Raw genomic sequence first — 26,297 nt, 5'->3', positions numbered from 1 at the left:
TTCAATGTGTTCCATTATAAACATTTTAAATCTATTTCAATGTGTTTCAGTACAAACATTTTAAATCTATTTCAATGTGTTCCATTATAAACATTTTAAATCTATTCCAATGTGTTCCAGTACAAACATTTCACGGAGGACATCCAGACCCGGCAGTACCGAGCTCTGGAGGTTCTGATCGGAGCGGAGTACGGAACCGCAGCCGATATCTGGAGCACCGCCTGTATGGTGAGACATACACAGTACACACTACAACGCTACACACATACACACACTACACCCTACTACACTGCACACATACACACACTAGACACTACAACACTACACACCCTACTACGCTATACACATCGTTTATTTATTTTATTTATTTATTTAGCACACATTAACATTAATGGTGCAAGGAGGGAACGAAGCCCAATGGGCTTGTACAACAAGCCCATTAAACACATACCAGCCCATACAACACTGCACACACTACAGCATTATACGCACAAACACTAATGGATGAGTTGTGTTGTGTTGTTGCAGGCGTTTGAGCTGGCCACTGGAGACTACCTGTTTGAACCGCACTCAGGAGAAGACTACACCAGAGACGAAGGTACTGGACTCGACTCAGTATGCTCCATCCATGCTGCGTAGCGTTAGCCTGCTGTGTAGCTTTAGCATGCTGTGTAGCTTTAGCATGCTGTGTAGCGTTAGCCTGCTGTGAAGCGTTAGCCTGCTGTGAAGCGTTAGCATGCTGTGTAGCGTTAGCATGCTGTATAGCGTTAGCAGGCTGTGTAGCTTTAGCCTGCTGTGTAGCGTTAGCATAATGTGTAGCGTTAGCATGCTGTGTAGCGTTAGCATGATGTGTCGCGTTAGCATGCTGTGTAGCGTTAGCATGGTGTGTCACGTTAGCATGCTGTGTAGCGTTAGCATGCTGTGTAGCGTTAGCATGCTGTATAGCGTTAGCAGGCTGTGTAGCTTTAGCCTGCTGTGTAGCATTAGCATAATGTGTAGCGTTAGCATGCTGTGTAGCGTTAGCATGATGTGTCGCGTTAGCATGCTGTGTAGCGTTAGCATGGTGTGTCACGTTAGCATGCTGTGTAGCGTTAGCATGCTGTGTAGCGTTAGCATGCTGTGGTAACATGCGTTGTTCTCCTGGTCCACAGACCACATCGCCCACATCATGGAGCTGCTGGGGCCGATCCCCGTCCCCTTCGCCCTGTCCGGACGATACTCCAGAGAATACTTTGATAGAAGAGGTATGACTGTCTATCCCCCTCCACAACCAGGGTTAGAGAGCAGGGCTAGAGAGTAGTGTTGGGGTTTAGCAAAGGGGGTTAGGGATTAGATATTAGGGTTAGGGTTTGATAGTGAGGTGTTGGGGTTTGATAGTGAGGTTTGGGGGTTGGATAGTCAGTTATGGTGGGTTGGATAGTGAGTTGTTGGGGTTGGATAGTGATGTGTGTAGGTTGGGGTTGGATAGTGACGTGTGGTGGGTTGGATATGTTGGGGTTTGATAGTCAGGTGTTGGGTTTGGATAGTGAGGTGTTGGGGTTGGATAGTGAGGTGTTGGGGTTTGATAGTCAGGTGTTGGGTTTGGATAGTGAGGTGTTGGGGTTGGATAGTGAGGTGTTGGGGTTGGATAGTGAGGTGTTGGGGTTGGATAGTGAGGTGTTGGGGTTGGATAGTCAGGTGTTGGGGTTGGATAGTCAGGTGTTGGGGTTGGATAGTGAGGTGTTGGGGTTGGATAGTGAGGTGTTGGGGTTGGATAGTGAGGTGTTGGGGTTGGATAGTGAGGTGTTGGGGTTGGATAGTGAGGTGTTGGGGTTGGATAGTGAGGTGTTGGGGTTGGATAGTGAGGTTTGGGGGTTGGATAGTCAGTTATGGTGGGTTGGATAGTGAGTTGTTGGGGTTGGATAGTGACGTGTTGGGGTTTGATAGTCAGGTGTTGGGTTTGGATAGTGAGGTGTTGGGGTTGGATAGTGAGGTGTTGGGGTTGGATAGTGAGGTGTTGGGGTTGGATAGTGAGGTGTTGGGGTTGGATAGTGAGGTGTTGGGGTTGGATAGTGACGTGTTGGGGTTGGATAGTGAGGTGTTGGGGTTGGATAGTGAGGTGTTGGGGTTGGATAGTGAGGTGTTGGGGTTGGATAGTGAGGTGTTGGGGTTGGATAGTCAGGTGTTGGGGTTTGATAGTCAGGTGTTGGGTTTGGATAGTGAGGTGTTGGGGTTGGATAGTGAGGTGTTGGGGTTGGATAGTGAGGTGTTGGGGTTGGATAGTGAGGTGTTGGGGTTGGATAGTCAGGTGTTGGGGTTTGATAGTCAGGTGTTGGGTTTGGATAGTGAGGTGTTGGGGTTGGATAGTGAGGTGTTGGGGTTGGATAGTGAGGTGTTGGGGTTGGATAGTGAGGTGTTGGGGTTGGATAGTGAGGTGTTGGGGTTGGATAGTGACGTGTTGGGGTTGGATAGTGAGGTGTTGGGGTTGGATAGTGAGGTGTTGGGGTTGGATAGTCAGGTATGGTGGGTTGGATAGTGAGTTGTTGGGGTTGGATAGTGAGGTGTTGGGGTTGGATAGTGAGGTGTTGGGGTTGGATAGTGAGGTGTTGGGGTTGGATAGTGAGGTGTTGGGGTTGGATAGTCAGGTGTTGGGGTTGGATAGTGAGGTGTTGGGGTTGGATAGTGAGGTGTTGGGGTTGGATAGTCAGGTGTTGGGGTTGGATAGTGAGGTGTTGGGGTTGGATAGTGAGGTGTTGGGGTTGGATAGTGAGGTGTTGGGGTTGGATAGTCAGGTGTTGGGGTTGGATAGTGAGGTGTTGGGGTTGGATGGTGAGGTGTTGGGGTTGGATAGTCAGGTGTTGGGGTTGGATAGTGAGGTGTTGGGGTTGGATAGTGAGGTGTTGGGGTTGGATAGTGAGGTGTTGGGGTTGGATAGTGAGGTGTTGGGGTTGGATAGTGAGGTGTTGGGGTTGGATAGTGAGGTGTTGGGGTTGGATAGTGAGGTGTTGGGGTTGGATAGTGAGGTGTTGGGGTTGGATAGTGAGGTGTTGGGGTTGGATAGTGAGGTGTTGGGGTTGGATAGTGAGGTGTTGGGGTTGGATAGTCAGGTGTTGGGGTTGGATAGTGAGGTGTTGGGATTGGATAGTGAGGTGTTGGGGTTGGATAGTCAGGTGTTGGGGTTGGATAGTGAGGTGTTGGGGTTGGATAGTGAGGTGTTGGGGTTGGATAGTCAGGTGTTGGGGTTGGATAGTCAGGTGTTGGGGTTGGATAGTGAGGTGTTGGGGTTGGATAGTGAGGTGTTGGGGTTGGATAGTGAGGTGTTGGGGTTGGATAGTGAGGTGTTGGGGTTGGATAGTGAGGTGTTGGGGTTGGATAGTGAGGTGTTGGGGTTGGATAGTGAGGTGTTGGGGTTGGATAGTGAGGTGTTGGGGTTGGATAGTGACGTGTTGGGGTTTGATAGTCAGGTGTTGGGGTTGGATAGTGAGGTGTTGGGGTTGGATAGTGAGGTGTTGGGGTTGGATAGTGAGGTGTTGGGGTTGGATAGTGAGGTGTTGGGGTTGGATAGTGAGGTGTTGGGGTTGGATAGTGAGGTGTTGGGGTTGGATAGTGACGTGTTGGGGTTGGATAGTGAGGTGTTGGGGTTGGATAGTGACGTGTTGGGGTTTGATAGTCAGGTGTTGGGGTTGGATAGTGAGGTGTTGGGGTTGGATAGTGAGGTGTTGGGGTTGGATAGTGAGGTGTTGGGGTTGGATAGTGAGGTGTTGGGGTTGGATAGTGAGGTGTTGGGGTTGGATAGTGAGGTGTTGGGGTTGGATAGTGACGTGTAGGGGTTGGATAGTGACGTGAGGAGTTGGGGTTGGATAGTGACGTGTAGGGGTTGGATAGTGACGTGTAGGGGTTGGATAGTGACGTGCCGTGTGTCTCCTGCAGGTGAGCTGCGCCACATCTCCAGCCTGAAGCCCTGGGCGTTGTTCGAGGTCCTTCTGGAGAAGTACGAGTGGCCCCTGGAGCGAGCCGCCCAGTTCAGTGACTTCCTGCTCGTCATGCTACAGCCGGACCCCGAGACCCGGGCCAGCGCCGCCCAGTGTCTGGAGCACCCCTGGCTCAACACATAGACCTCAACACCTCTCCCCTGGCTCAGCCCATAGACCCTGACCAACTCTCCCCTGGCTCAACACATAGACCTCAACACCTCTCCCCTGGCTCAACACATAGACCTCAACACCTCTCCCCTGGCTCAACACATAGACCCTGACCAACTCTCCCCTGGCTCAACACATAGACCCTGACCAACTCTCCCCTGGCTCAACACATAGACCCTGACCAACTCTCCCCTGGCTCAACACATAGACCCTGAACACCTCTCCCCTGGCTCAACACATAGACCCTGAACACCTAACCCCTGGATTAATGCATAGACCCTGAACACTTAACCCCTGGATTAATGCATAGACCCTGAACACTTAACCCCTGGCTAAATACATAGACGCTGAACCCCTAACCCCCTGATTTTTACATAGACCCTGAACACATAACCCCTGGATTAATACCTAGACCCTGAACACATAACTTCTGACTTGTTACATAGACACTGAACACATAACTCCTGGCTCAGTACATAGACCCTGAACACCTAACCCCTGGATTAATGCATAGGACCCCCCCCCCCCCCCCCCCCCCCTTGCAATACTTTTAACACCTGACCCCAACACATTATCCCTGAGCTCTGTCACTGGAGACGTGGATGAAGACTGAGTGGTAGACAGGTGTATAGAGCAGGTCTGTATAGAGCAGGTCTGAGCTGGTCTAGGGTAGAAAGGGTCTGGATCGAGCAGGTCTGAGATGGTCTAGGGTAGGAGGGGTATAGAGCAGGTCTGAGCTGGTCTAGGGAAGGAGGGGTCTGTATAGAGCAGGTCTGAGATGGTCTATGGTAGGAGGGGTATAGAGTAGGTCTGGGTATAGAGTAGGTCTGAGCTGGTCTAGGGAAGGAGGGGTCTGTATAAAGGTCTGAGCTGGTGTTAAGGGAGAGGTGTAGGTCTACTGAAGTGGTGAAGAGAAAAGTCACCCAGCTCAACAAGCCTTTGACTCCCTCCTCCCTGCGTCGCTAAAGTCGAAGGTCTCCACAAGCTATTCCACCGGAGGAGATTCAGGATGTATACTTTGTGGGAACAGATGGCTGACCAACAGAGCTTGGCTTCAGAAAACACATGACAGTTTTGTATTGATAGTGTTCATTATATTTATATTTATATTCAACATGGAGGCCGATAGGTTAGAGCAATACCTGGCTGTAAACTATTGCCTGTGTTTTGTATTGATAGTGTTCATTACATTTATATTTGACATGGACTGCCGCTGTTGGAATGATTCTTGGCTGTAAACTCTCATTAGCCATCAGTAAAGTAGCACCAGTAGGTCCCTCCTACTGGCACGTTGGGATTATGAGTGTTAGCCGGGTTAGCTCGTCCTCATGGTCACATGTATAAGATGCTATATCCCAGGGTCACTCCTCCACATGTTAGGGTCTCTATTGTGTTATGGATTCTGTAAACAGTGCCTTGTGTCCCGTGGAGTCAGGATGGAAGCTGCATCTTTTCTAAACACGTGTACCATAACGATGAATCACTTGTGATGAACTTGTGACATGTTTCATTTGTGCAAATAAAGTATTTAAGAACGACGGTTACCCCTTTTCTTACTGAAGGATTTAACACTGCAGTGCTCATGAAGACAATACCGTCCTCGTATATCTATAACAGGGTGTCCGCGCATTCTTAAGTCTTAAATTCATGTTTCTAAATTTAAGGCCTTGAAAAGTCTTAAATTCGTTACAAATGTCATATGCTGGTCTTAAATACTGTAACTCAAGGTCTTAAATTTGTCGGGGCATTATTTTTCCCGTGGGACTTTTCAGGAAGGACATGTAGAGAGGCTTCTTTCTTGCTAGCTCCATATATAAACGATTATCTGCGTGCCTGCTAGCTAGTCTGCGACAATGGGTAGGTGAATGAGTCTCATTGAGTGACACACATGCTATGCTTGGGTTATAATACAGCGGGATCCCACCCACCATCGCGTGTTTTAGGTCTTGAATTTCATTCAAGGTGGTATTAAAAAGGTCTTAAAAAGTCTTAAATTTGACTTGCTGAAACCTGCAGATACCCGGACAATCCATAGTCTGCACACCTCCACCTCCACCTTAGCCCCTCCTCTTCTGTAGCTCTCTCTCCACCTGCATGGTTTCCATGTGCTTCCCAGCAGCCTCTCCTTGGTCCTGAGCCCTGGCCTGAGTAACGCTGAGATCTCCACTAAACCATCAGAACAAGAGCTTCAAAAGAAGAAACAACTACAGAGCTTTGGTTTTCTGGTTTTTATACAAAGCTCATCGTTTAATTCACATCAACACTATACGGTTCAGAGGGTAACATCACTTCACTGCTCTTCATCACTTCTTCTTGCGGACTGTGGTCCAGCCGTCCTCTTCCTCCTGCGTCTTGGCTGGGGGGGAGGAGGGGAGAGCTGTGGCCTGGGAGGAACTGGGCGCTGCATCACATTCCATGGCCTAGGGGAGAGGCTGAGATGAATACCTTGCATGGTACACATAGTACACTACAGTCTGTTCAAGTAGTGGACTCGCTGCTTAAAGCTGCAGTGTGGAGGATTTAGTGGCCTCTGGCTGAAAGGGAATCTAATATTCATGAGGAGATTTTTATTAAGTTTATACTCCCACGAAAACCAGAAGAGTGTTTCCATTCCCTTAGTGTAGTACGGTACTATAAGTATATGAGTGAAGTACTATGAGTGTGTGAGTGTAGTACTAGACGTATACTAGTCAGTGAATACATACAGTACATTCGATAAAGTGTTTCATACCTCAGTTTCTTCCTCACTCTCCTCTTCGTCAGAAGGGGCGGGCACGCTGACCTTTGCCCTCCCCGAGTTCTTCTCTGCCAGAGAGGCGATGGTCTGTTGGACTTTCTCCGTCGCCCCCTGCTGGCACTGGGAGAACATCGAGCACATCTGCTGTGACAGCTGGGAGGGAAGGAGGGAAGGGGGGGTGAGTGAGTGAGTGAGTGAGTGAGTGAGTGAGTGAGTGAGTGAGTGAGTGAGTCCATCTTTATCTACCTGGGCCAGGCTGCCATCGTCCACTTCGGTATTAAACTCCTGGTCCAGAAGGACTGAGACGTAGTCTTCAACCTCTGAGGGCACCAGGTCAGCTGTCAGACACAAGTAGTGGAGCACAGACTATTAAGACACCAGTAGTGGAGCACAGACTATTGAGACAAGTAGTGGAGCACAGAATATTAAAGACACAGGTAGTTGAGCCCAGATTAATAAGACACAAGTAGTGATAGTTACTTACAGTTTTCATAGAAATATTTCCCAACAACATCAATCATCCATTCGGCCTTCTGTTGACCAAAGGCTCCCCCAAAACCATTGTCGACAGCAATCTGTAAAACATAACAATTAGTACTAGTAGTACCACATAGTAGTAGTAGTATCACATAGTACTAGTAGCACCACATAGTACTAGTAGTATCACATAGTACCAGGGAAAGGGTTCTTAGGGTTCACCCTCAAACTCTTTGTTGACACCGGAACGTAGAAAGAAAAGGTTGACTTTCTATGGGATGATGTGTTAGGATTAACCTAACCTAACCTATCCCTAACCCTAACCCATACCATAACATCTCACTAATACACAATCCAGTTATGCTGCTCCAGAAGCATAACTCAACAACAATGTTCTTCCTCGTTGACAATAACGGTACTACCATGTTATACACTCATACCTGTAGTACCGGCCAGGTTGATAGTAGTACTCTGACTGCGTTCATAAAAACTTCACGTGCCGGGGTGGAGGCGTCCATGTTGTTTCAGCAGGCATGAGCAGTGGATCCAGAGCAGTCGAGCGGAGCTCTACTGCCCCCCCGCGGCGCGTCGCGGGGCGACAACAACACGATGCGGGCTGCGGTAGTCCCGATCCCGGGGTACATTAAAGTGCTACATTTATAAACAAGAGATAGTTTTTGCTAACCCCAATGTTAACTTATGATTATTGGAATGTTATTAATGTGTTATTGATAATGTATCATTATTAGGGTGTGTTGGTTTTGAACTGGAGGAATGTGATTACAGGGCGCTCTACTGCCCCCTGGTGGTGGACCGGAAGTATGTGTTTACAGGGTGCTCCACGACTCCCTGGTGGTGGACTGGAGGAATGTGATAACAGGGTGCTCTACCGCCCCCTGGTGGTGGACTGGAGGAATGTGATTACAGAGCACTCTACTGTCCCCTGGTGATGGACTGGAGGAATGTGTTTACAGGAAGACGACTGCTGTTTGGGAACATTTTTATTCAGTTTACAAGATTTTCATGACCACTGAATGAAGAGATGTAATCTGAAATGAACTGAAAGCTATGTGGGTATAAAAGCACGCGATTAGACCAACGGGTCCCGATCAAAACGTTAAATAATGGGTCTTTAAATGTGATCATTGGCCCACCTGCGTCCTGGGCCGCTTGCTCCCTGATTGGCTGTTAGAGTCCTGCTTGCTCTCTGATTGGCTGCTGGAGTCCTGCTCCCGCCCTGATGGGCTGCTGGCCAATTGGCCGGCGTCCCTGAAGCCCTCCCGCGTGACGCTGTAGGCCACGCTGCTCTCTGATTGGCTGGGAGACTTGAAGACGGAGGCCAGGCGCCGGCCGCCGCTCCAGTGGAGGAGGAGCCTCTGGGTGGCCGAGTGACCCCAGCTCTCCCCGAGGGCCGGGACCAGCTCCCATTGGCCGCCCCGCAGCTGGCTGGTCATCTGATTGGTCCAGACCACTGCCACTCGGTGTTGGCTGGCCATCCTGATGAGCTGCTGGGCCAGGCCGCTCAGGAGGCGGGTCCTCACGCTCAGGTCCTCGAAGTGCCGGCGGAAAGGGAAGGCCAAGCTGTCAATCACCAGGAGGCGGACCTTGGGGTTCTTCACCAGGAAGTCTGGCAGGAGTTGCACCTGGGCTAACAGCTCCACGTAGTCATGGCAACGCATCTAGATTCAACAGGAGAGTTAATACAGTGGTATACAGACCTGACCTCATACTAGTGATGTCACTAACAGACCTGACCTCATACTAGTGATGTCACTAACAGTGTGACCTGACCTCACAGTGATGTCACTAACAGACCTGACCTCACAGTGATGTCACTAGGTCACAAGGCTTTACATTGCAAGGTGTACTTTCTCATAGGCTCTCATATGTCCTGGGTGTCTCCCCGACCCACCAGGTAGAGGTGGCCCAGGATGCTCTCTGTGGTGAAGTCCTTCAGGGCGTCTCGCTGCTCCGCGTCCTGGTCCTGGAGGCAGCAGTGCTGCACGGCGGCCTGGGCCATGTCAGCCACCCTCTGCACCACCAGGCTGCCCTCTGTGTCCACGAACACCGCCTCCCCGCCCAGACCCCCGAAACACTCCGGGATCTGGACGTCTATACACAGCTGCAGGCTAGGCGTCACACACACACACACACACACACACACACACACACACACACACACACACACACACACACACACACACACACACACACACACACACACACACACACACACACGCGCGCACACACACACACACATGCCAACACATATACATTATAAATATGTACACACACGTGTAACCCAGGACAGGATGAACAGTGCTGGGATCTTACCACAGCTGTGTCTTCCCCATCCCTGGAGTTCCACACAGCTCGGTGGTCTTCCCCACTGGGACCCCCCCTCCCAGCGCAGCGTCCAGACTGGAGCAGAAGGTCACGATGCTCCTCTCCTCCTGCTGGAGGAGCTCGAGGGCAGTGGACCCAAGTCCTGCTCCTCCCTCACCAGGCAGGTCCACTCCTTCTCTGAGGATCTGCTGGACCTCCAGAGCCTCCTCTAGAGACAGACCTCCCTCTAGAACACAAAGTACATCAGACTGATGGACCTCCTCTAGAACAAACTACCATCAGACTGATGGAGCTCCTCTAGAACTAAAACTACCATCAGACTGATGGACCTCCTCTAGAACACAAAGTACATCAGACTAGATGGACCTCCTCTAGAACACAAACTAGCATCAAACTATAGACACCTCTAAATACAAACTACCAAACTATTAACCGCCATTAAACTACTTGTATATGGAGATGGGTGATCGAGATGATATTTCTAAATGATTACCTTTACTGAGCTGCAGAGGTTTAAGTTGAAGCAGCTCCTCTGATGTGAGGAAACCAGCGTTTAAAAGCTTCACTTTAACCGACGGACTGAGAGGGGATGCGGACACCGGCTTCATTATTCACTATTTATATTACTACTATCATAACTATGTATTATATGATATAAATCTTACTTGAACTCGAATCTTGTGGACGGGAACTTTCTTTGGATTATCTAATTAAAAGTGCACTTTGTATCCGGTTGTTAGGCCGTGTTTATATTTACATTAAACGTATATATGAGACAATATAAGTGTCCTTTTATTGCAAGCATATGAGGGTTTTATTTAATAAAAATAATACAGAGTATAATAATATATAGTCGATTATATATCGTGATATATATACAGTCTATGATCATAGTATAATAATAATAATGTGCTTTTACTTTGAATACAGACTCAATGAGACGCGTGGGTATGACGTCATCTTCCAGCGACTGGTCGCAGCACGTTGAGTAAATAGCAACAATCTGCGATCGAGGCTTCCTTATCACTTTCTATAAGGATCTTCTGGTAAAAAATAACTTCCGTATTACAGAAATATATGATCATGTTCTATCCTATCATGTATTCTACTATGATTATATTATAACGACAACTTACTCCCTCTAAGGTAAGACTATATAGTATGCATAATATAAAAGTATACATAATACAACAGCTCTCTTGATTCCAGTCGCCATGGAGAGAGACGTGAAGAGGCAGGAGGAAGAGGAGGATGAAGAGGACGTGAATGGGCAGGAGGAAGAGGAGGAGGATGAAGAAGAGGACATGAAGGTGCAGGAGGAAGAGGACGAGGAGGATGAAGAGGACTTGATGGGGCAGGAGGAGGAAGAGGAGGAGGATGATGATGAAGAGGACATGACGGATAAAGGGGTCCTTGGACATGAGAATGATGATGATGAGGGCAGCAAGACAGGTGGTGTAGAGGAAGAGAAGAAAGGTGGGGTGAGGAAGAGGACTCCAGGTATAATCTACATTGGCCACATCCCCCCCCGCCTGAGACCCAAACACCTGAGGAACATGCTGACCCCCTACGGGGAGATAGGACGCATCTTCCTGCAGCCAGAGGGTAAACACACACATACAGTCACACACAGACACACACACAGTCACACACGCAGTCTCACTCACTCACTCACTCACTCACTCACTCACTCACTCACTCACTCACTCACTCACTCTCTCTCTCTAACCCTGTGGACCTGGTGTTGTTTTCTGGATGAAATTAACCCCCGCCGTTGATATCAAAACACTTTATTTTATTTTTAAGTTGGTGGCAAACAGGAGCCGCTCTCTTCAGCAGAACATTCAAATGATTTCCCGCTGTATTTCATGTATATATTTTAACATGATTTCAATGCTCTTTTTTTCCCAGATGTGCTCATCGGTTAGTGTGTTGGGGTCAGGGGTCGTAGTTGGCGGTAGTTTAGTGAAACAGGATGTCTCCCTCTGTGCAGACGGCGTGGTGAAGAAGAAGAGGAGGAAGGCGGGGTCCCGGGGCAGTAACTTCACCGAGGGGTGGGTTGAGTTCCCTGACAAGCGGATCGCCAAGCGAGTGGCGTCTGCCCTCCACAACACGCCCATGGGCAACAAGAAGCACCACCGCTTCCACTCGGACCTCTGGAGCATGAAGGTGGGCGGTCTGGTGTGGTGATGGGTGTGTCCATGCCCTGTGTGTAGTTTGGTGGTTGTCCATGCCCGGTGTAACTGTAACAGTATGTCAATTAGTTTGTTTTGTGTGTGTAACTGTTAGGGGTGGGAAAAAATAATCGATTCTTCGATACATCGCGATTCTGTGTAGAACGATTCCGTCTCGATTCAGATAAGTTAATAATCGGAATTCAAATAAATAAATAAAATTATATATAGATATTTTTTTCATTCTTTTTACTTTTTATTACATTTGTTCGCCTCCTGCATCATTCTGTTCGACAGAGGCATAATTTGGGTAGTTTTAAAATTATTTAATTTATCTTCAATGTATTGGCCAATCTGATTTGTCTGGAGGCGATTGCGATTCAGCCTACGCATAGCATGCACGCAAACTCACAGCCAGACACAAGAACTCGGCTTTTTCTTTAATGACATAGAAAAGAAAGATTAGAAAGAAAAGAAAACTAAATCTGTTTATCTTTTAACGACTTCCATAATGTGTTGTAGTGCAAGCGGCATTGATTATTGCATTGTTCATAGAAAGTCATATTTGTGACAAAAGCTTTTTCTTTAATAAAATATTAGATGAGGTAATTAATCTGTTGATTTCTTTAATGATCATCACAAAAGTAGGAAGTGACTAGCAAACTCTGAGTAGCAAATTCAGATGTATATATATATTTTTTTAAATCCCGCATGGAAATGTACATAAAAAAAAAAATTTGCTTCAAGATGCATCAATAATAGTTTTAGAATAGAATCGTTGACCTCTGAATCGGAATCGAATCGTGAGGTGCCAAGAGATTCCCACCCCTAGTAACTGTGTGTCAATGTGTGACTCACTGTGTTAATGTGTGTTAATGTGTGTAACAGTACCTGCACCGGTTCCACTGGACCCACCTCAGCGAGCGTCTGGTCTACGAACAAACGGTTCTGAGGCAGCGACTCCGCACCGAAGTGTCGCAGGCCAAGAGAGAAACCAACTTCTACATCGGGAACGTTGACCGCAGCCACAGCATGGACAAGAGGAGGAGGAAGGAGGAGTCGCAGGGAGAACAGGTAGGAAAGGAGGAGGAGGAGGAGGAGGTGGGAGAGCAGGTAGGAGGAGGAGGATGTGGGAGAACATGTAGGAGGAGGAGGGAGGAAGACCAGGTAGGAGAGAGGAGGAGGAGGAGGAGGGAGAACATGTAGGAGGAGGAGGGAGGAAGACCATGTAGGAGGAGGAGGGAGGAAGACCAGGTAGGAGAGAGGAGGAGGAGCAGGGAGAACCGGTTAGAGACGAGGAGGAGGAGAGAGGAGCAGGGAGACCAGGTAGGAGAGAGGAGGAGGAGGAGGAGGGAGAGCAGGTAGGAGGAGGAGGAGGGAGGAAGACCAGGTGGGAGAGAGGAGGAGGAGGAGGAGGGAGAGCAGGAAGGTGAGGAGGAGGCAGAGGCAGACCAGATAGCCTGAGTGGTAGGGTTAGGATTAGTGAGATATCACCTCAGATCAGAACAAAGACTACGACCTTCAGGAGGCAGATGGGCAGCCTGGTGCTGAACCCGTCAGTGAGGTGGAGACTTCTGCTCTGGCTGACGGGAGAGATAGAAACCAGCGGCCAGGGAGCATCATAGAGGACGATGGACCGCCTTTTATGATCCACCGGGAGCGTATTAGCTCTCTATCTAACTAGTATAAGTATTGTAACCATCATAACACTATGGAACTCACCTTAAGCATTATCACCATCATAACATAATGGAACTCACCCCAAGCATTATCACCATCATAACATAATGGAACTCACCCCAAGCATTATCACCATCATAACATAATGGAACTCACCCCAAGCATTATCACCATCATAACATAATGGAACTCACCCCAAGTATTATCACCATCATAACATAATGGAACTCACCCCAAGCATTATCACCATCATAACATAATGGAACTCACCCCAAGTATTATCACCATTATAACATAATGGAACTCACCCCAAGCATTATCACCATCATAACATAATGGAACTCACCCCAAGTATTATCACCATCATAACATAATGGAACTCACCCCAAGCATTATCACCATCATAACATAATGGAACTCACCCCAAGTATTATCACCATCATAACATAATGGAACTCACCCCAAGCATTATCACCATCATAACATAATGGAACTCACCCCAAGTATTATCACCATCATAACATAATGGAACTCACCCCAAGCATTATCACCATCATAACATAATGGAACTCACCCCAAGTATTATCACCATCATAACATAATGGAACTCACCCCAAGCATTATCACCATCATAACATAATGGAACTCACCCCAAGTATTATATCCATTTTAACACAATGGAACTCTGCCTAAGTATTACAACATCTTCTTAACCCTCTAACGTCCCTTTAGTTTAGACACACTGAGGTTGACTCCAACTCTAGAACCCAGACCTGCTGCTGATATTTAATCTCTCTCTCTCTTCTCTCCTCTCATACACAGCTGGTGGAGAAGTCATGGGACTTTACCCAACGACAGACGGAGGAGGAGATCCAGCAGAAGAAGAAGAACCAGGCAAAGGCCCGATTCATTCAGGACAAGAGCCAATCAACGAAGAGTAACCAGGATAAGGCCCGCCTCATTCAGGAGAAGAGCAAATCAAATGTGTCCTTGTTGGCCAAGATTTTCAACTCCAGCAGGAAGCAAGACTGATACCTTCAATAAAAACTGTGTGTGTGTTTGTGCGTGTGTGCGTGCGTGCGTGAGAGATTGATGTTGGGATGAACAATTGAATAAAGAATTTTTAACTACACCATGTCCTCTTTATAATGACTAATACTAGCTGTTGTAACTTTGTGTAGGCTGAACTAGGTTTAACTAGATATAACTAGCTCCAACTAGGTGCAGATTCACACCGTGAGGCCCAGGCATCCTAAGGGAAGTGGGCCTAAGATGAGACCGCTGAGGCCTCAGATCGATCAAAGCAGGGCGCCCAGAACCACACCTGCACTACACCTGCCACTGCTGCTTGGTTAGAGCCCCCCCCCCCCATCCAGGGGGGGGGGGGGGGGGCTCTAACCAAGCAGCAGTGGCTTCACGCCGCATGGACCCAATCGGCCGTCGTTCGGAGCAATGAGGCCCCCCACACAACTAGAGCGGCCAACATGGGCCCCCGCAGAGCTAAGAATCGGCCCTCCAGAAGACTCCCCTCAAGCCCCCTCCACTACTTCAACATTCCCCAGTCGACATCTGGGCAGTCGGGACACACCAGAGAGCAATTCACACAACTTATTGCACTCCTTAAGACCCACCAAAAGTCCAAAAATAAAAACATTAGGAACAACGCTCTCTCTGGGGGCTGGCGGTGGGGTGGGACGGCGTGTCGCTCTCTGTGGGGGGGGGGTCCCGTGTTGGTGTGATGGGGTGGGGGGGGGGGGGGGGGGGATGCCTCCCCAGGTCATTTCCACGCGTCGTTGCTTGTCCGCAGCCCGCTGCTCTCTGATCTGTGTCCTCTGGCGAGTGAGGCCGTCAATGGGGTCTCGATATTAATGAGTTGACCTGGGGGTCTCGGTATTAATGAGTTGACCTGGGGGTCTCGGAGATGATTGATAACATCCCGCCCAACTTAACCATTGGAAGGCTCTGGTCGAGGTGGATTATAAAGTACTGTCTTGACCGAGGTCATTGAATTCCCTATCATGTCATTGAATAAAGTCCAGGATATAATTCTACATTTAGGTAGACAGTTCTAAGTGGGGATTTCTGTGGCTCAACTCACTTGTGCACAGTGCTAACCATGAAGGCAATGTGTCTTGGAGATGGATTCCACAGATTGGATTCCATCCATTGCTTGGATGCTACACACACTCTGTCCCGTCCATAAAGGAACGAAAGCTCATGACGACGGAGGGATGCTGACGGGCTTGGCATGAGGCAGCGTTGCGTAATAACGCCCTTCAGCACTGTGTGCTGTAACAGGGTGAAATGCACCTGACGGTGCTGCAATCCCGGCTAGTCGCCTAGCAGGTGGGAGCTCTCAGGCGACTGGGGAGTAAGCAAAGTGACTTTCAGAGCACAGCATGTTCTTCTGGGAACAGACGAATAATCTCATTACCTTTTGTTACTCATAAACCTCAGCCAGAAGCCTAGGGAACTGTCCCTTCCTTCTACCTGCAATAGTGTAATCTGAAGTTTCCATTGGAACCCGCTGAAAAGTTATCAAAGTTTGCTCTTTTGAAAATAACCCAGCTTTTGGCTAAGGTGTTTGTTTCTTGAGTAGGGTTTAACCGTTCTCTCCTCTTTCTCTCCTCTACCGAGTGGAGTCCTCCCCGTGCCCTGGTCTTACCCTCCTCCCCAGAGCCCCCTAGAGCGTCAAAGACACTGCACTGTTTTGTCTATCCTGCCTGGAGACCAAGACAGTGCGATGGGTCGTGTTACTCTCTTCTCTTGTTCGGCAGTAGGATGAGTGCAGCCCTGGCTCAACAACATCTCGGAGAAGGCCAAACACCTCAATAACGTGTGTGTGTGCACACGTACACAAATGAATGCACATACATATACATGCATGTTCATATACACATGCATGTGTCCAAACACATGGCACAGGCACACATATGCATGGACACAATGTTTCACACACACATATATATATATATACACAGTATATATATATATATTTATAGACTATATATATGTATACATACATACACACACCCACGTAATTACGCCCAAACACACGCACGCACACACGCGCTCGCACACACACACACACACACACACACACACACACACACACACACACACACACACACACACACACACACACACACACACACACACACACACACACACACACACACACACACACACACACACACACACACACACACACACACACACACCAGTAGGATAAGTTAAGATGTCCTTCATGAATCCCAGACAGGAAAGCCATGTCTATGCTACTCGATGTTACTCCACATTCTTATTTTTCATCATTCAGTGTTGTTGTTGGTGCTGTTTGTAGAAGAACTGCATTGCAGCAGCAGCCAACCGGTTGAAGATGATTGGGAGCTCTGGATCTTTTACGCCTCCGGGGGTCTGAGTGAACGCTGACCCCCAGTGGAGACCCTGAGAACTGGGTATCACAGGCTCCAGGCTGAGCTCTGGGCCCCGGACAGCTTTGGGTTTGTTTTTATGTACGTTGATGTGTTTCTTGTAGACACCCTGAAGAACGCTCAGTGAATATATATGTATACATGATAATTTTTCATTTTCTTCATTTGTATATTTCAGTAACAGAATCCTTTCACTGATGAATGAAGGAATTAATTCATTTAAAGATGAATGGTGTGATAAATATATATACAAAAATTATATACAGAAATTATTATATGTTAAACATTTGCACATTGAATTTCCATCCAGTTTTTTACTCAAAGGCTGTACACGTGTTTAACCATTCATAGCCTGCTGTGGAATGTGGCAGAGTATTTATCTTGATTTCTAATGTATTCTGTAGGTCAGATATGAACAATTGATTGGTGCATGTAAATATAACGTGAGCTAATGGCTATTCATGTAATCATGACAATATCCGGGTTTGTGGTTATGCTGAGCCATTTAGGGCAAAGCTTAATGACAATGAGTAAACTAATCAAATAATATCCTTTATAACCCTGCATGTCAAAATAGCCAAAAGCAGCCGTGGAAGGAAGCAAAAGAGACGGGGGGGAAAAAAGAATCATGAAACAGTTTAAATCTAAAGAGTGATTTATTATGCATTTTGCGTTATGCTCTGACAGTTAGAAAATAATAGCATATCAACTCTTTAATTCTTGATTTAAACCTTTTTCTAAGCTATCGGGTGATACTACAAATGCCTAATACAAAATGTTCTAATTTGACAAAGTTAAAAGTCCGGCCAATGATTCTTCGCCAACTGAAATACGGGCGTCAAAACAAATGTGTCGACGACAAGTCGTACCGTGCGTCCACGGCTACATTGCTTAGCATCATTTGTGCTCCCTTTTGTTGCTTCTACTGTGATATTCAGTATACGCAATGCCTTCCAGACCAATATACCTGGTCAAGTAACTGGTGATCGTGTCGACATACACAATATAAAAACACAGTCTGTCTGTCCATTACTGCGTGAAGAAACATCCCAGGCTATGGTTCACCGAAGCACTTTTTGATTAGTCATCATACTAATAATTTCATATCCTGAATATAAGGTCATGTGTATTTTGACGTGGTTTCCCATGTCGTAGCGATATGAACACAGCCCATATAAAGGCACACACCCATTCACAAGCTTGGAAGTAAATGTTAATGCCTTGACCACAAGAAAGCTTATGATGCATCTGTGAATACCGGCGTGACCCTTCACATTAAAAGCGTTGGTGGGCCTCAAGGCAACAAGGAGCCTTGCATGTTCAATTATTTCATTGGGTTCACATGAAATCATGACAGGAGAAAAAAATAGCAACACTTATTTTGTAACACTCCTTGTTACCCACATACAGACCATAATATCAGGGTCTGGTCTATTGGAAATAGAAAAATAACGACTAATCAGTCTAATCTATTAAAGGCCATAAAATGTGACAACGCATCCGCTGCGACGTAAGGACAACTCATTACAACGTGAAATGGTTTCCTATCGTCCAGCGGTTTGCATCTGAACAGCAATGCCGTATATCTCTTCATCAAAATTAAATGTTATTACAATGTGTCATATTGTGTCTCCAATTATCTAAATTTAATTTCCAAAGGAGGGGTAGGGGGTGTTGGCCATTGACCTTCACTAAATTGGTATCGGTGTTCAGGAAAAAACATAAACAAAGCAAAAACCAAACACTATCACTGTGCATTTCACTTGCATGCTATTGTAAAATTCCTTCAGTCGTACGTCCAGATAATTCAGCTTTGTAAACATTCCAGACTGAGAGTTGAGGTAATAATGTGATAGTGAGGGAAGAGCAAAATGTCACATGGGTCGTAGTCGCTAGGCAACACAGTTCTCAATCTCGCTAGAAATATTGATTTCTCTCTCTACGGTTCTAACCTCAAAAAAAGAAAAAAAGAAAAAACTAAAACTAAACAAACTATGACCTACAAAGTATGTGTGCTTGCTCGCTCACCGACAGAATAAAACTATACAGAGATCTGTCCTGTAGCTATAGGTGAAGTGCGGTTTGTCGCTCTTCTCTTGAGGTAGTCAACATTTAGAACAATAGAACATAACTTCACACACGGGGCGTGTACAAACAGCATCATCCCAGCCATCAGGACGCACAGCCAACGTCGTAAAAAGATTTATATCTAAAACTATTTAACACTTTTTTTTTCTCTCTCACACTCTTCGCGCATATTTACCATCGGCCTAAATTGTTAATGCCATTTATGATGATTTTTTTTTGCTGAAAAAGAGGAGAAAAAAAATAACAGAACGATAAGAGGTAGGACATTTTTATAAGTGAATTATAATGTCGAGGACTGTTGCTAAATAAAGAGTTCTGATTCATAAAAATCTACCATTATACTTTCAACCTAATGGCACAAATAAGAGCCCAAATAACTAAGAAGCCAAAAAACAAAAATCATATATATATATTTAAAGAAAGAGAAATTGACAGCAATGTCAGCATGTTCTGATGAGGTAAAATAGTTCAATTTCATCCTTGTTTTTTTTCTTGTTTTTTTCATAAAATGTCATAAGTGCTTTAACCATGTGAAGAGGTCTGACACTCTCTCAGAGGCACAACAGTAGCATTTTAAGACATTGGTGCAACTTTGTGTGTGTGTGTGTGTGTGTGTGTGTGTGTGTGTGTGTGTGTGTGTGTGTGTGTGTGTGTGTGTGTGTGTGTGTGTGTGTGTGTGTGTGTGTGTGTGTGTGGGGGGGGGGTCAAGGAGTTTCCTTCAAAATACAGCAACGATGGCGGTAAGGCAGAGCAGTGAGGCTCTCACTAACTATTCCACTAAAAAAACAACTCCCAACTCAAACAATGTCCTTAAAAGAAAAAAACACACACACCCTATCTAACCCAGGGGGTGACTCTTTGAGTTGCGTCACCCGAAGTGGGTAAAGGCGAGTTTGACGCAAGAGTCCGTTCAGGGAGCGAGGGGAGGGGGGGGGGGGTCCGAACTCTCAACGTGACCAATGAGGACTCAGATGTTTCAGATGTCGCTCCTGAGGTCCACATCTCGATGGAGAGAGTCTTGTTTAATCGACAGGATGCTACTTGAGCGCCACCCTCTCCCTCGGGGCTCACCTATTCTTCCCAGCAGAGGGTCTCCGGTTGGCCCCGGAGAAATGCGACTTCTTGTTTGTTTATCCGAAGGAACCCCGCCCCCCCCCCCCCCACCGCCCCCCCCCCCCCCCCCCCCCCCTCCCACCCCGTCGGCATGTGTGGGAGAAGATGGATGTTAATAAAAACGATGTTCTTGTTTCTGTTTTGGAGCTTGCGCCATGCTTGGAACTCGTATAAACATTTATAAGAAGAAGTGCGCATGTCCCTTTTAAACAAAATGTTTGCATATTAAATGCTTCTTGCATCTAGCAGCAATATAATTCAAACTGTGGTTTTCTATTTCTAAGGTTTGTTAGTTATGGTTTAATGTGGTGGGAATCTGGTCGTTTTAGAGGAATAAAGTGGTAGCTTTAGTTCTCAGCTGCTACTTAGTGAACGTTTGGTAATACTGTTTAACAGCCGAATAGAGAGAAGGGTTTGTTTAAGTATTCCCACTTAAACACGATACCGTACGTTGTGTCGATTACGTCGAATGTATTGACACATTTGGTGTGATCAGAATCATTCATTTGAACCTCAATCATAATGTGAATGACGCCTAGAAGGAACAACTGCTGTGTTGAAGCTCAAGTCAAGTCTCCGGGGTTATTCTAAACTTCTCATTAGAAATATTTAAAGGTTATTTAGCATAAAAATCCACAACGCGATAACCGAACCAGTCAGACTGTGTTACCGTGAGTTTAGGGTTGTGTCAAATTACTGCTGCTAGGTTTACAAATAGATAAGTGTGTTTATCTGTAATGAGTTGCGTTTCAAACAAGGTTAATTCCTATCCAATGCGTGTGGACCGATGAGATTCTTATAACAGAGTCTCCACTGACCTGAGGTGAAACATGGCAAGCCCATGTTATCAATATAAGTATTCCACTGCCTTCTCTCGTGTAAAAATATAAAATGAAATACTGGTGTTTAGCGATGTAGCGGGTTAGCAGGGAACTATCCAAGCAATGTGTCACGTGTGTGTGTTGTCCTGCACCTCTGTGAACTCTCTGTTTTAAGTGCAACCACTGTTTGTAACAGGATTTACAGGAAGTACTGTATTTTGGTTCGACTGAGAATATCAAGGTTCCCTCCCTCCCTCATTCAAGCTTTCTTTTTAAATAATGAGGTAATACTGCTGAGGTGATCTGTTGTGTTAAAAGAAAGAAAAATAATAAAAAACAATTAGCATTATTAGCATCAAAGAGCTAAGTTACACCCCCACCCCTCCCACTCTCCCACCCTCTTTTTTTTTTTCAAAATAAAAGCAAGGTTAGCGCCAACCTACAGTACGTGGCTCTTGTTGTTTGGATCAAAGTCGGTGGGCCTGCTTCCACATGGAGTTCCTCCAGGGCGGGGGGGAGACCACCTCCTCTGAGCGGGGTGGGGGGCCCCAGGGGGCAGCGTCCTACTGCTGAAAGGCCTGGTAGTATCGAGGTAGAGGGCTGGAAGTGCTCATAGCAGGGCTGCTGTACCCCTGAGGTAGCTGGCTGTGGCTGTGGGCCCCGGGGCCCTGAGGTACGTGAGCCTGGGGGGGCTGGATGAGGGCGAAGGGGCCGGGCGGCTGGGGCGACAGGCCGGCGCCGGAGGAAGACGAGGAGGAGGCGTTGGCGGCCGAGCCGGACGGGTAGCCCATCATCAGCCCCCCCATGCCCATGTGGGCGCCGTAGGGCGGCAGGCCGAAGGGCAGGAAGCCCAGCAGCGGGCCCAGGTCCATGTTGGCGGCGCAGGACAGCTCGCCGCCGCCCCCGCCCGCCCCCTCGGACAGCAGGCCGTCCCGCTGCGGGGGGGAGGCGGAGGAGGAGGAGGAGGGGGGCGCCGTGCTCAGGTGGTTGGGCGGCAGGCCGCTCTGCAGGTCCAGCAGGAAGCTCTCCATGTCCACCCGGGGGTAGGAGGTGGCGCCGTGCTGGTAGCGCGGCATGGCGCCGTAGGCCTGCTGCTGGGCGGGCGGCTGCTGCTGGGGGGCCCCCGGGGGCTGCTGGGGGGCCCCCGGGGCGGGGTGGTGGTGGCCGTGCGGGGAGGGGGAGGGGGCCATGTGGCGGCCCATGGCCGAGGACAGGGAGGACTGCAGGAGGCCGTGGTGGTGGTGGTGGCCCATGCCCGGGCTGGCCATGGGGTAGGAGCTGTACATGTCCATGGAGAAGGGGCTCTCGGGGGGCTCCTTGGGGGCCGAGCCCCCGTCGCAGGTCACCGGGCTGGGCTCCTCCTTCACGGCGCACAGGCCGGAGGAGGGGGAGGGCGCGGCGGCGGGATGGCCGCCCGCCATCCCGCCGCCGGCCGTCAGCCCCGCCTCCTGGGCGTGGCTCTTCTTCAGGTGGCGGGTCAGGTGGTCGCGCCGGCCGAAGCGCTGGGCGCAGCGCGGGCACAGGAAGTCGCGGCGGCCCGTGTGCACCACGGCGTGCCGGCGGACGTCCTTGCGCGTGTAGAAGCGCCGGTCGCAGCGCTCGCACGAGTACTTCCGCTCGCGCAGCGGCAGGGCGGCGCCGGCCCCCGCCGGGCCCGGGGGAGGGGCCGGCCGGTCGCCGTGGCCGCCCGGGTGCTCCAGCAGGGAGGGCGGCGGCCCGTCGTGGCAGGGCAGGCCGGCGGTGGTGGTGGTGGTGCCGTGCGCCGCCACCAGGTGCCGCCGGTAGCCCAGCTGGGTGTTGTACTGCTTACCGCACTCCTGGCACTGGAAGAGCTGCCGGTGGGCCGCGTGGGCCTCCTGCAGCTGGCTCTTCAGATGGTCCTGCTGTTGGAACATGGTCTAGCGGGCAGAACAGTGGCTGGCTCTCTTCGTGGTGTGCGAGGACTTTGGCCAGAAGCCTGACCAGACGCAAACAAGACTCATGGGGATGCTCCCGGGGGCTGACCATCAGAGTGTAGACACCTGGCCGTCCCCGATACTCGAGCCGCAGGGCTGGATCCTAAGTGCTGCTTGTTGGTTGTACGATGCCCTTTTATGGCAGCTCCTAGTGGTGTTCCCCGCCTTGCTGGGCGAATCCTGGATCCAGAGATTGGTTTGGGTGACAGCAGCTGCCATAGCAACCCCAGAAGGGCTGTAAGGGATGAGTCACTCTTCTTCTTCTCTGGAGGCCCGGACTGGTTCTACGTTGTTCTGGCCTGTGAGGACCTGCTGTGTGGGGTGGGGTGGGGGGGGGGGGGGCAGAGGAGTAGGGGTGGGGTGAGCCAGCCAGGGATGGGGGGGTTCTCAATAGGTCAATTTAAAAGGGATCCAGAGACACATTTTTGTAAAATCTGTAAAAAAAAAAGAAAGTAGGAAGACAGAAGCACAACAGAATTGTGGTTATAATTTTGGTATATGCTGAATATGCAGTTTTCAATGTGACTTAAAGTGATTCATTCATGCGACTGAGTATTAGAAAAAAAAATGATAACTCATTCTGTGCTCTAGTTACAATTCATACCAAAAATGTAAGGTTTGCAGTATGGAATTCAGTTCAGCTCGGTTCAAAGACATATCATGGGTCACAATTGGATATCATTTTTGTAAAACATGAGCATACTTTCTAAAGCACTGCAGCACTACAACTTTTACAGGGTAGCGTCTACAATTAACGCTGGGTAGAACGGCGTAATATTCTCTTTCACCCATTCGCTGTTCAGCATTTGGGCGGGCAGCCTTCCCTGTTAGAACTGTTACACAATGGAACAGTATTCCAGACAATATAAAAAAAACACTGGTTTGTTTGGTGGCTTTAGAGCTGGGCCAAAACGTCAGTTAACACTCTCACAACAATGCACCCACTAACTTTGTTAGTGCCCATCATTACTTTTTATTTCAGTCACTGTTATCTCCCCATGGGGCAGACAAGGTGTGTATGTGTGTGGGTTAGTGTTGTGTGCTGTGCAGGCCGGGACACCCTCTGATCGTGTAGCGTGTGTGTATATGCGTGCCTGTGAGGGACATTTTATCTGCGGTACATTGCTATGTGTTACATGTCCTTGCTTGTTTAGTGATGTTTTTATATGTGTTTTATTAACTTGTATCTAGGGACTGCAGATGTAAATTAGCCTAAGGCTAAGTCGGCTGCGATGCATCAAATGGTTACATGTTCTAATTGCACATGGTCCCTTTCAAATATAATTTAAATGTACATTTAATTTGACCCTGTGTTATACTGTGCATGTGGCAAATAAATCTCATATCTTTGATCCCTTGTTAAAAGTGTGTGATTGTATTTTCTTTAAAAAAAGAATGTAAACAATATTTTTTTATTCATTTGATTCATTGTAAATGTTTTTTTAATCTTGTGTTGGTCAAATGTTTTCCCCATGTTTCCTGTGGCAACAACTAATACCAGCAGTTTTATATTTGTTTGATGTTTATATTTCATTTCAGATGTGAAATATGACATTCATATTAATCAATTCATATTCATGTAATTTACCAATTATAGTAAGCTAAATACTGAGAATAATAAATATTAAACCAAATCAAATGAACACTCTAAACCTATACTTTAAAGTTGAGCATTGTCTCTTCCCAATCCTACAAGTCAAGGGACTATTCAAATGTCTTACTATTCAAATAGTGAATATTTAAAATAAATAAAACGTGTGTGGTTTAAGAATAACTGGTACAGATAAAAGTGAGCACAGAAAATTGACAGTATTCCGATTATTTTAACATGTAATTTTGTTAAAACAATAACAAAGTTCCATCTGCCTGTTTCTGACAATGTGCACTATGAATCAATGAATCAACAAGTACAAACAAAAGGGCTAAGAAAAACACATAGGCCTAGGTCTAATAACATAATAATGATGTGAAGTTATCAGGGTTGAACGGGGTGTTTAAGGTAAAAGGGAGATTAAGAGCAATGGAAGTATGGTTTTATGTAGGAAATTATGATGCTGTACAATTTGTGTAAAAGAGGTTTGAAAAACGAATAGGTTCAAAAGCTCCAGCTATTATAATAGGTACTGTCTTTGCCTGGTTAAATATGTGTATCACAGTGTAAATGTATAAAAAACAACTACAATAGTGATATTACTATTACTATAATGGTGTATGTTGTTATTATATAAATATATGTATGCCTTGACAAATATCATACGATTCTTGATGCACAGACCTAGCAACTACTTGTTACACTATATTCCAATTATATCTGTATTTGTTGTTATTATTACTACCCTATTAATACCATATTTCGTTTAATGAGTTTTATTTCTTGTGCAACAGAGCATGTGGCTTACAACATGCTTATATCCCTCACTGCTGGTTGATGAAAACACACAGTAAACAGCCTTTCTTGTAACCTAAGGCTTTCTACACCATTTGATATTTGCAAAAGGGTAACCCTGTATGCTGGTCGTCATTCATAGAAGGCTTTATAAAAACGAATCGGGCAACATTCACACAATGAATGAACGCTTCATCTGAGTAGAAAGCCACTCTCTAATTTGCACGAATAGAAAACGAGTGGATCCTGGCGATGTAACGAGAACTTTAACGGTGGTGCTAATTGCTGTTTCCATGTCGGTCCAACTCGGTGGTTCATGTTAACACAGCGATAGCCAACACACCGCGTGTGGTTAAAAACGTTCAACACAGACACATTTCGCCGTCTCATTTACGTTACTTTGCGTAACTGTGCACCTTACAATCGTAATGTTTTAACGAATTACGGTGTAGGCTAGCTCATCCTGATTCACGAGGCAAGGCTTCGTATAGCGACCGAGCCGATAGTTCACCGAACACTACGTCTGTATTGAAGTAACAGACCGGTTGAATAACGCGAATACACGTTTATTATCGACTTATTACCAAACCGATTGACGTAATGCGGTAGATATCGATAAGGAATATATACACACGGAATAAAAACCATTCTGCAAGTTTGTGTCTCGGGAGTTTACAAGTCGGCAAAGATCATTTTTTTAGGACCCCATTTAAACTTTAACCCGTGTATCATACATCCGAAATCCCGGGGGAAACTTACCTCTGGGCGGTCTAAAGCGTTTAGATTCAAATTGTGTCCTGTAGATTTGCAACTTTACATTTTTCCAAATTTTTCTAAAATTTTTATGATATTTCGGGGCCTGGACTCCTCGGCGCGGCGCTGGAGTTGTGAAGCGCATGCATTGTGGGAGCGTGACGTCAGACGCACCACTTTGACGAACTTTTGAAAGGAGGCCAGTTGGCAAA

At 47.2% G+C, this 26,297-nt stretch overlaps 5 protein-coding genes across 16 annotated transcripts in view; 2 read left to right on the top strand and 3 right to left on the bottom strand.

The window, feature by feature from the left end:
* Nucleotides 1–5,665, top strand: part of srpk3 (SRSF protein kinase 3) — a 17,686-nt gene extending 12,021 nt beyond the window's left edge. Inside the window, exons 14-19 of one of the 12 annotated variants that reach the window (XR_009526842.1) lie at nt 121–228; nt 529–598; nt 1,152–1,244; nt 3,910–4,758; nt 4,852–4,892; nt 4,985–5,665. Coding sequence is in view for 3 of the 12 variants with exons in the window: in XM_060057934.1 (XP_059913917.1) it covers nt 121–228; nt 529–598; nt 1,152–1,244; nt 3,910–4,094 (456 nt within the window). In the remaining 9 variants the exon portion in view is untranslated. The other 11 variants (XR_009526840.1, XR_009526834.1, XR_009526835.1 and 8 more) reach the window with 11 other exon arrangements.
* Nucleotides 5,666–6,334: 669 nt separating this feature from the next.
* On the bottom strand, nt 6,335–7,921 carry tsr2 (TSR2 ribosome maturation factor). The gene is made up of 5 exons (XM_060058676.1): nt 7,776–7,921; nt 7,343–7,433; nt 7,105–7,196; nt 6,853–7,011; nt 6,335–6,541 (listed from the first exon to the last, which is right to left on the bottom strand). The coding sequence occupies exons 1-5, from the start codon at nt 7,851–7,853 to the stop codon at nt 6,425–6,427; spliced, it is 537 nt and encodes a 178-aa protein (XP_059914659.1). The 5' UTR covers nt 7,854–7,921; the 3' UTR covers nt 6,335–6,424.
* A 397-nt stretch (nt 7,922–8,318) lies between these two features.
* rad51c (RAD51 paralog C) lies at nt 8,319–10,436 on the bottom strand. The gene is made up of 4 exons (XM_060058554.1): nt 10,175–10,436; nt 9,670–9,907; nt 9,248–9,464; nt 8,319–9,014 (listed from the first exon to the last, which is right to left on the bottom strand). The coding sequence occupies exons 1-4, from the start codon at nt 10,287–10,289 to the stop codon at nt 8,478–8,480; spliced, it is 1,107 nt and encodes a 368-aa protein (XP_059914537.1). The 5' UTR covers nt 10,290–10,436; the 3' UTR covers nt 8,319–8,477.
* Nucleotides 10,437–10,623: 187 nt separating this feature from the next.
* abt1 (activator of basal transcription 1) lies at nt 10,624–14,665 on the top strand. Its single transcript, XM_060058599.1, has 5 exons — nt 10,624–10,727; nt 10,891–11,286; nt 11,675–11,850; nt 12,744–12,929; nt 14,358–14,665. The coding sequence occupies exons 2-5, from the start codon at nt 10,896–10,898 to the stop codon at nt 14,565–14,567; spliced, it is 963 nt and encodes a 320-aa protein (XP_059914582.1). The 5' UTR covers nt 10,624–10,727; nt 10,891–10,895; the 3' UTR covers nt 14,568–14,665.
* Nucleotides 14,666–17,606: 2,941 nt separating this feature from the next.
* Nucleotides 17,607–26,283, bottom strand: LOC132462718 (zinc finger protein PLAGL2-like). Its single transcript, XM_060058425.1, has 2 exons — nt 26,092–26,283; nt 17,607–23,380 (listed from the first exon to the last, which is right to left on the bottom strand). The coding sequence occupies exon 2, from the start codon at nt 22,884–22,886 to the stop codon at nt 21,555–21,557; it is 1,332 nt and encodes a 443-aa protein (XP_059914408.1). The 5' UTR covers nt 22,887–23,380; nt 26,092–26,283; the 3' UTR covers nt 17,607–21,554.
* Between the last annotated feature and the right edge of the window lie 14 nt (nt 26,284–26,297).

The sequence above is a fragment of the Gadus macrocephalus genome, chromosome 1 (assembly GCF_031168955.1).
Source record: "Gadus macrocephalus chromosome 1, ASM3116895v1".
Classification (NCBI taxonomy): Eukaryota; Metazoa; Chordata; class Actinopteri; order Gadiformes; family Gadidae; genus Gadus; species Gadus macrocephalus.
Note: the sequence above shows the minus strand (reverse complement) of the source record. Positions and strands in the feature narration are given on the sequence as shown.

Bases quoted from the DNA above. Each gene is read 5' to 3' on its own strand.
- tsr2 (XM_060058676.1), bottom strand. From the start codon at position 7,853: ATGGACGCCTCCACCCCGGCACGTGAAGTTTTTATGAACGCAGTCAGA. The intron at 7,197-7,342 runs GTAAGTAACTAT...TGTGTCTGACAG, and splicing joins GAAATATTTCTATGAAAACT to CTGACCTGGTGCCCTCAGAG. The intron at 6,542-6,852 runs GTATGAAACACT...CCTCTCCCCTAG, and splicing joins AGAGTGAGGAAGAAACTGAG to GCCATGGAATGTGATGCAGC.
- rad51c (XM_060058554.1), bottom strand. From the start codon at position 10,289: ATGAAGCCGGTGTCCGCATCCCCTCTCAGTCCGTCGGTTAAAGTGAAG. The intron at 9,465-9,669 runs GTAAGATCCCAG...TGTGACGCCTAG, and splicing joins ATGGGGAAGACACAGCTGTG to CCTGCAGCTGTGTATAGACG. The intron at 9,015-9,247 runs GTGGGTCGGGGA...TGTTGAATCTAG, and splicing joins TCCTGGGCCACCTCTACCTG to ATGCGTTGCCATGACTACGT.
- LOC132462718 (XM_060058425.1), bottom strand. From the start codon at position 22,886: ATGTTCCAACAGCAGGACCATCTGAAGAGCCAGCTGCAGGAGGCCCAC.
- abt1 (XM_060058599.1), top strand. From the start codon at position 10,896: ATGGAGAGAGACGTGAAGAGGCAGGAGGAAGAGGAGGATGAAGAGGAC. The intron at 11,287-11,674 runs GTAAACACACAC...CCCTCTGTGCAG, and splicing joins CATCTTCCTGCAGCCAGAGG to ACGGCGTGGTGAAGAAGAAG. The intron at 12,930-14,357 runs GTAGGAAAGGAG...TCTCATACACAG, and splicing joins AGGAGTCGCAGGGAGAACAG to CTGGTGGAGAAGTCATGGGA.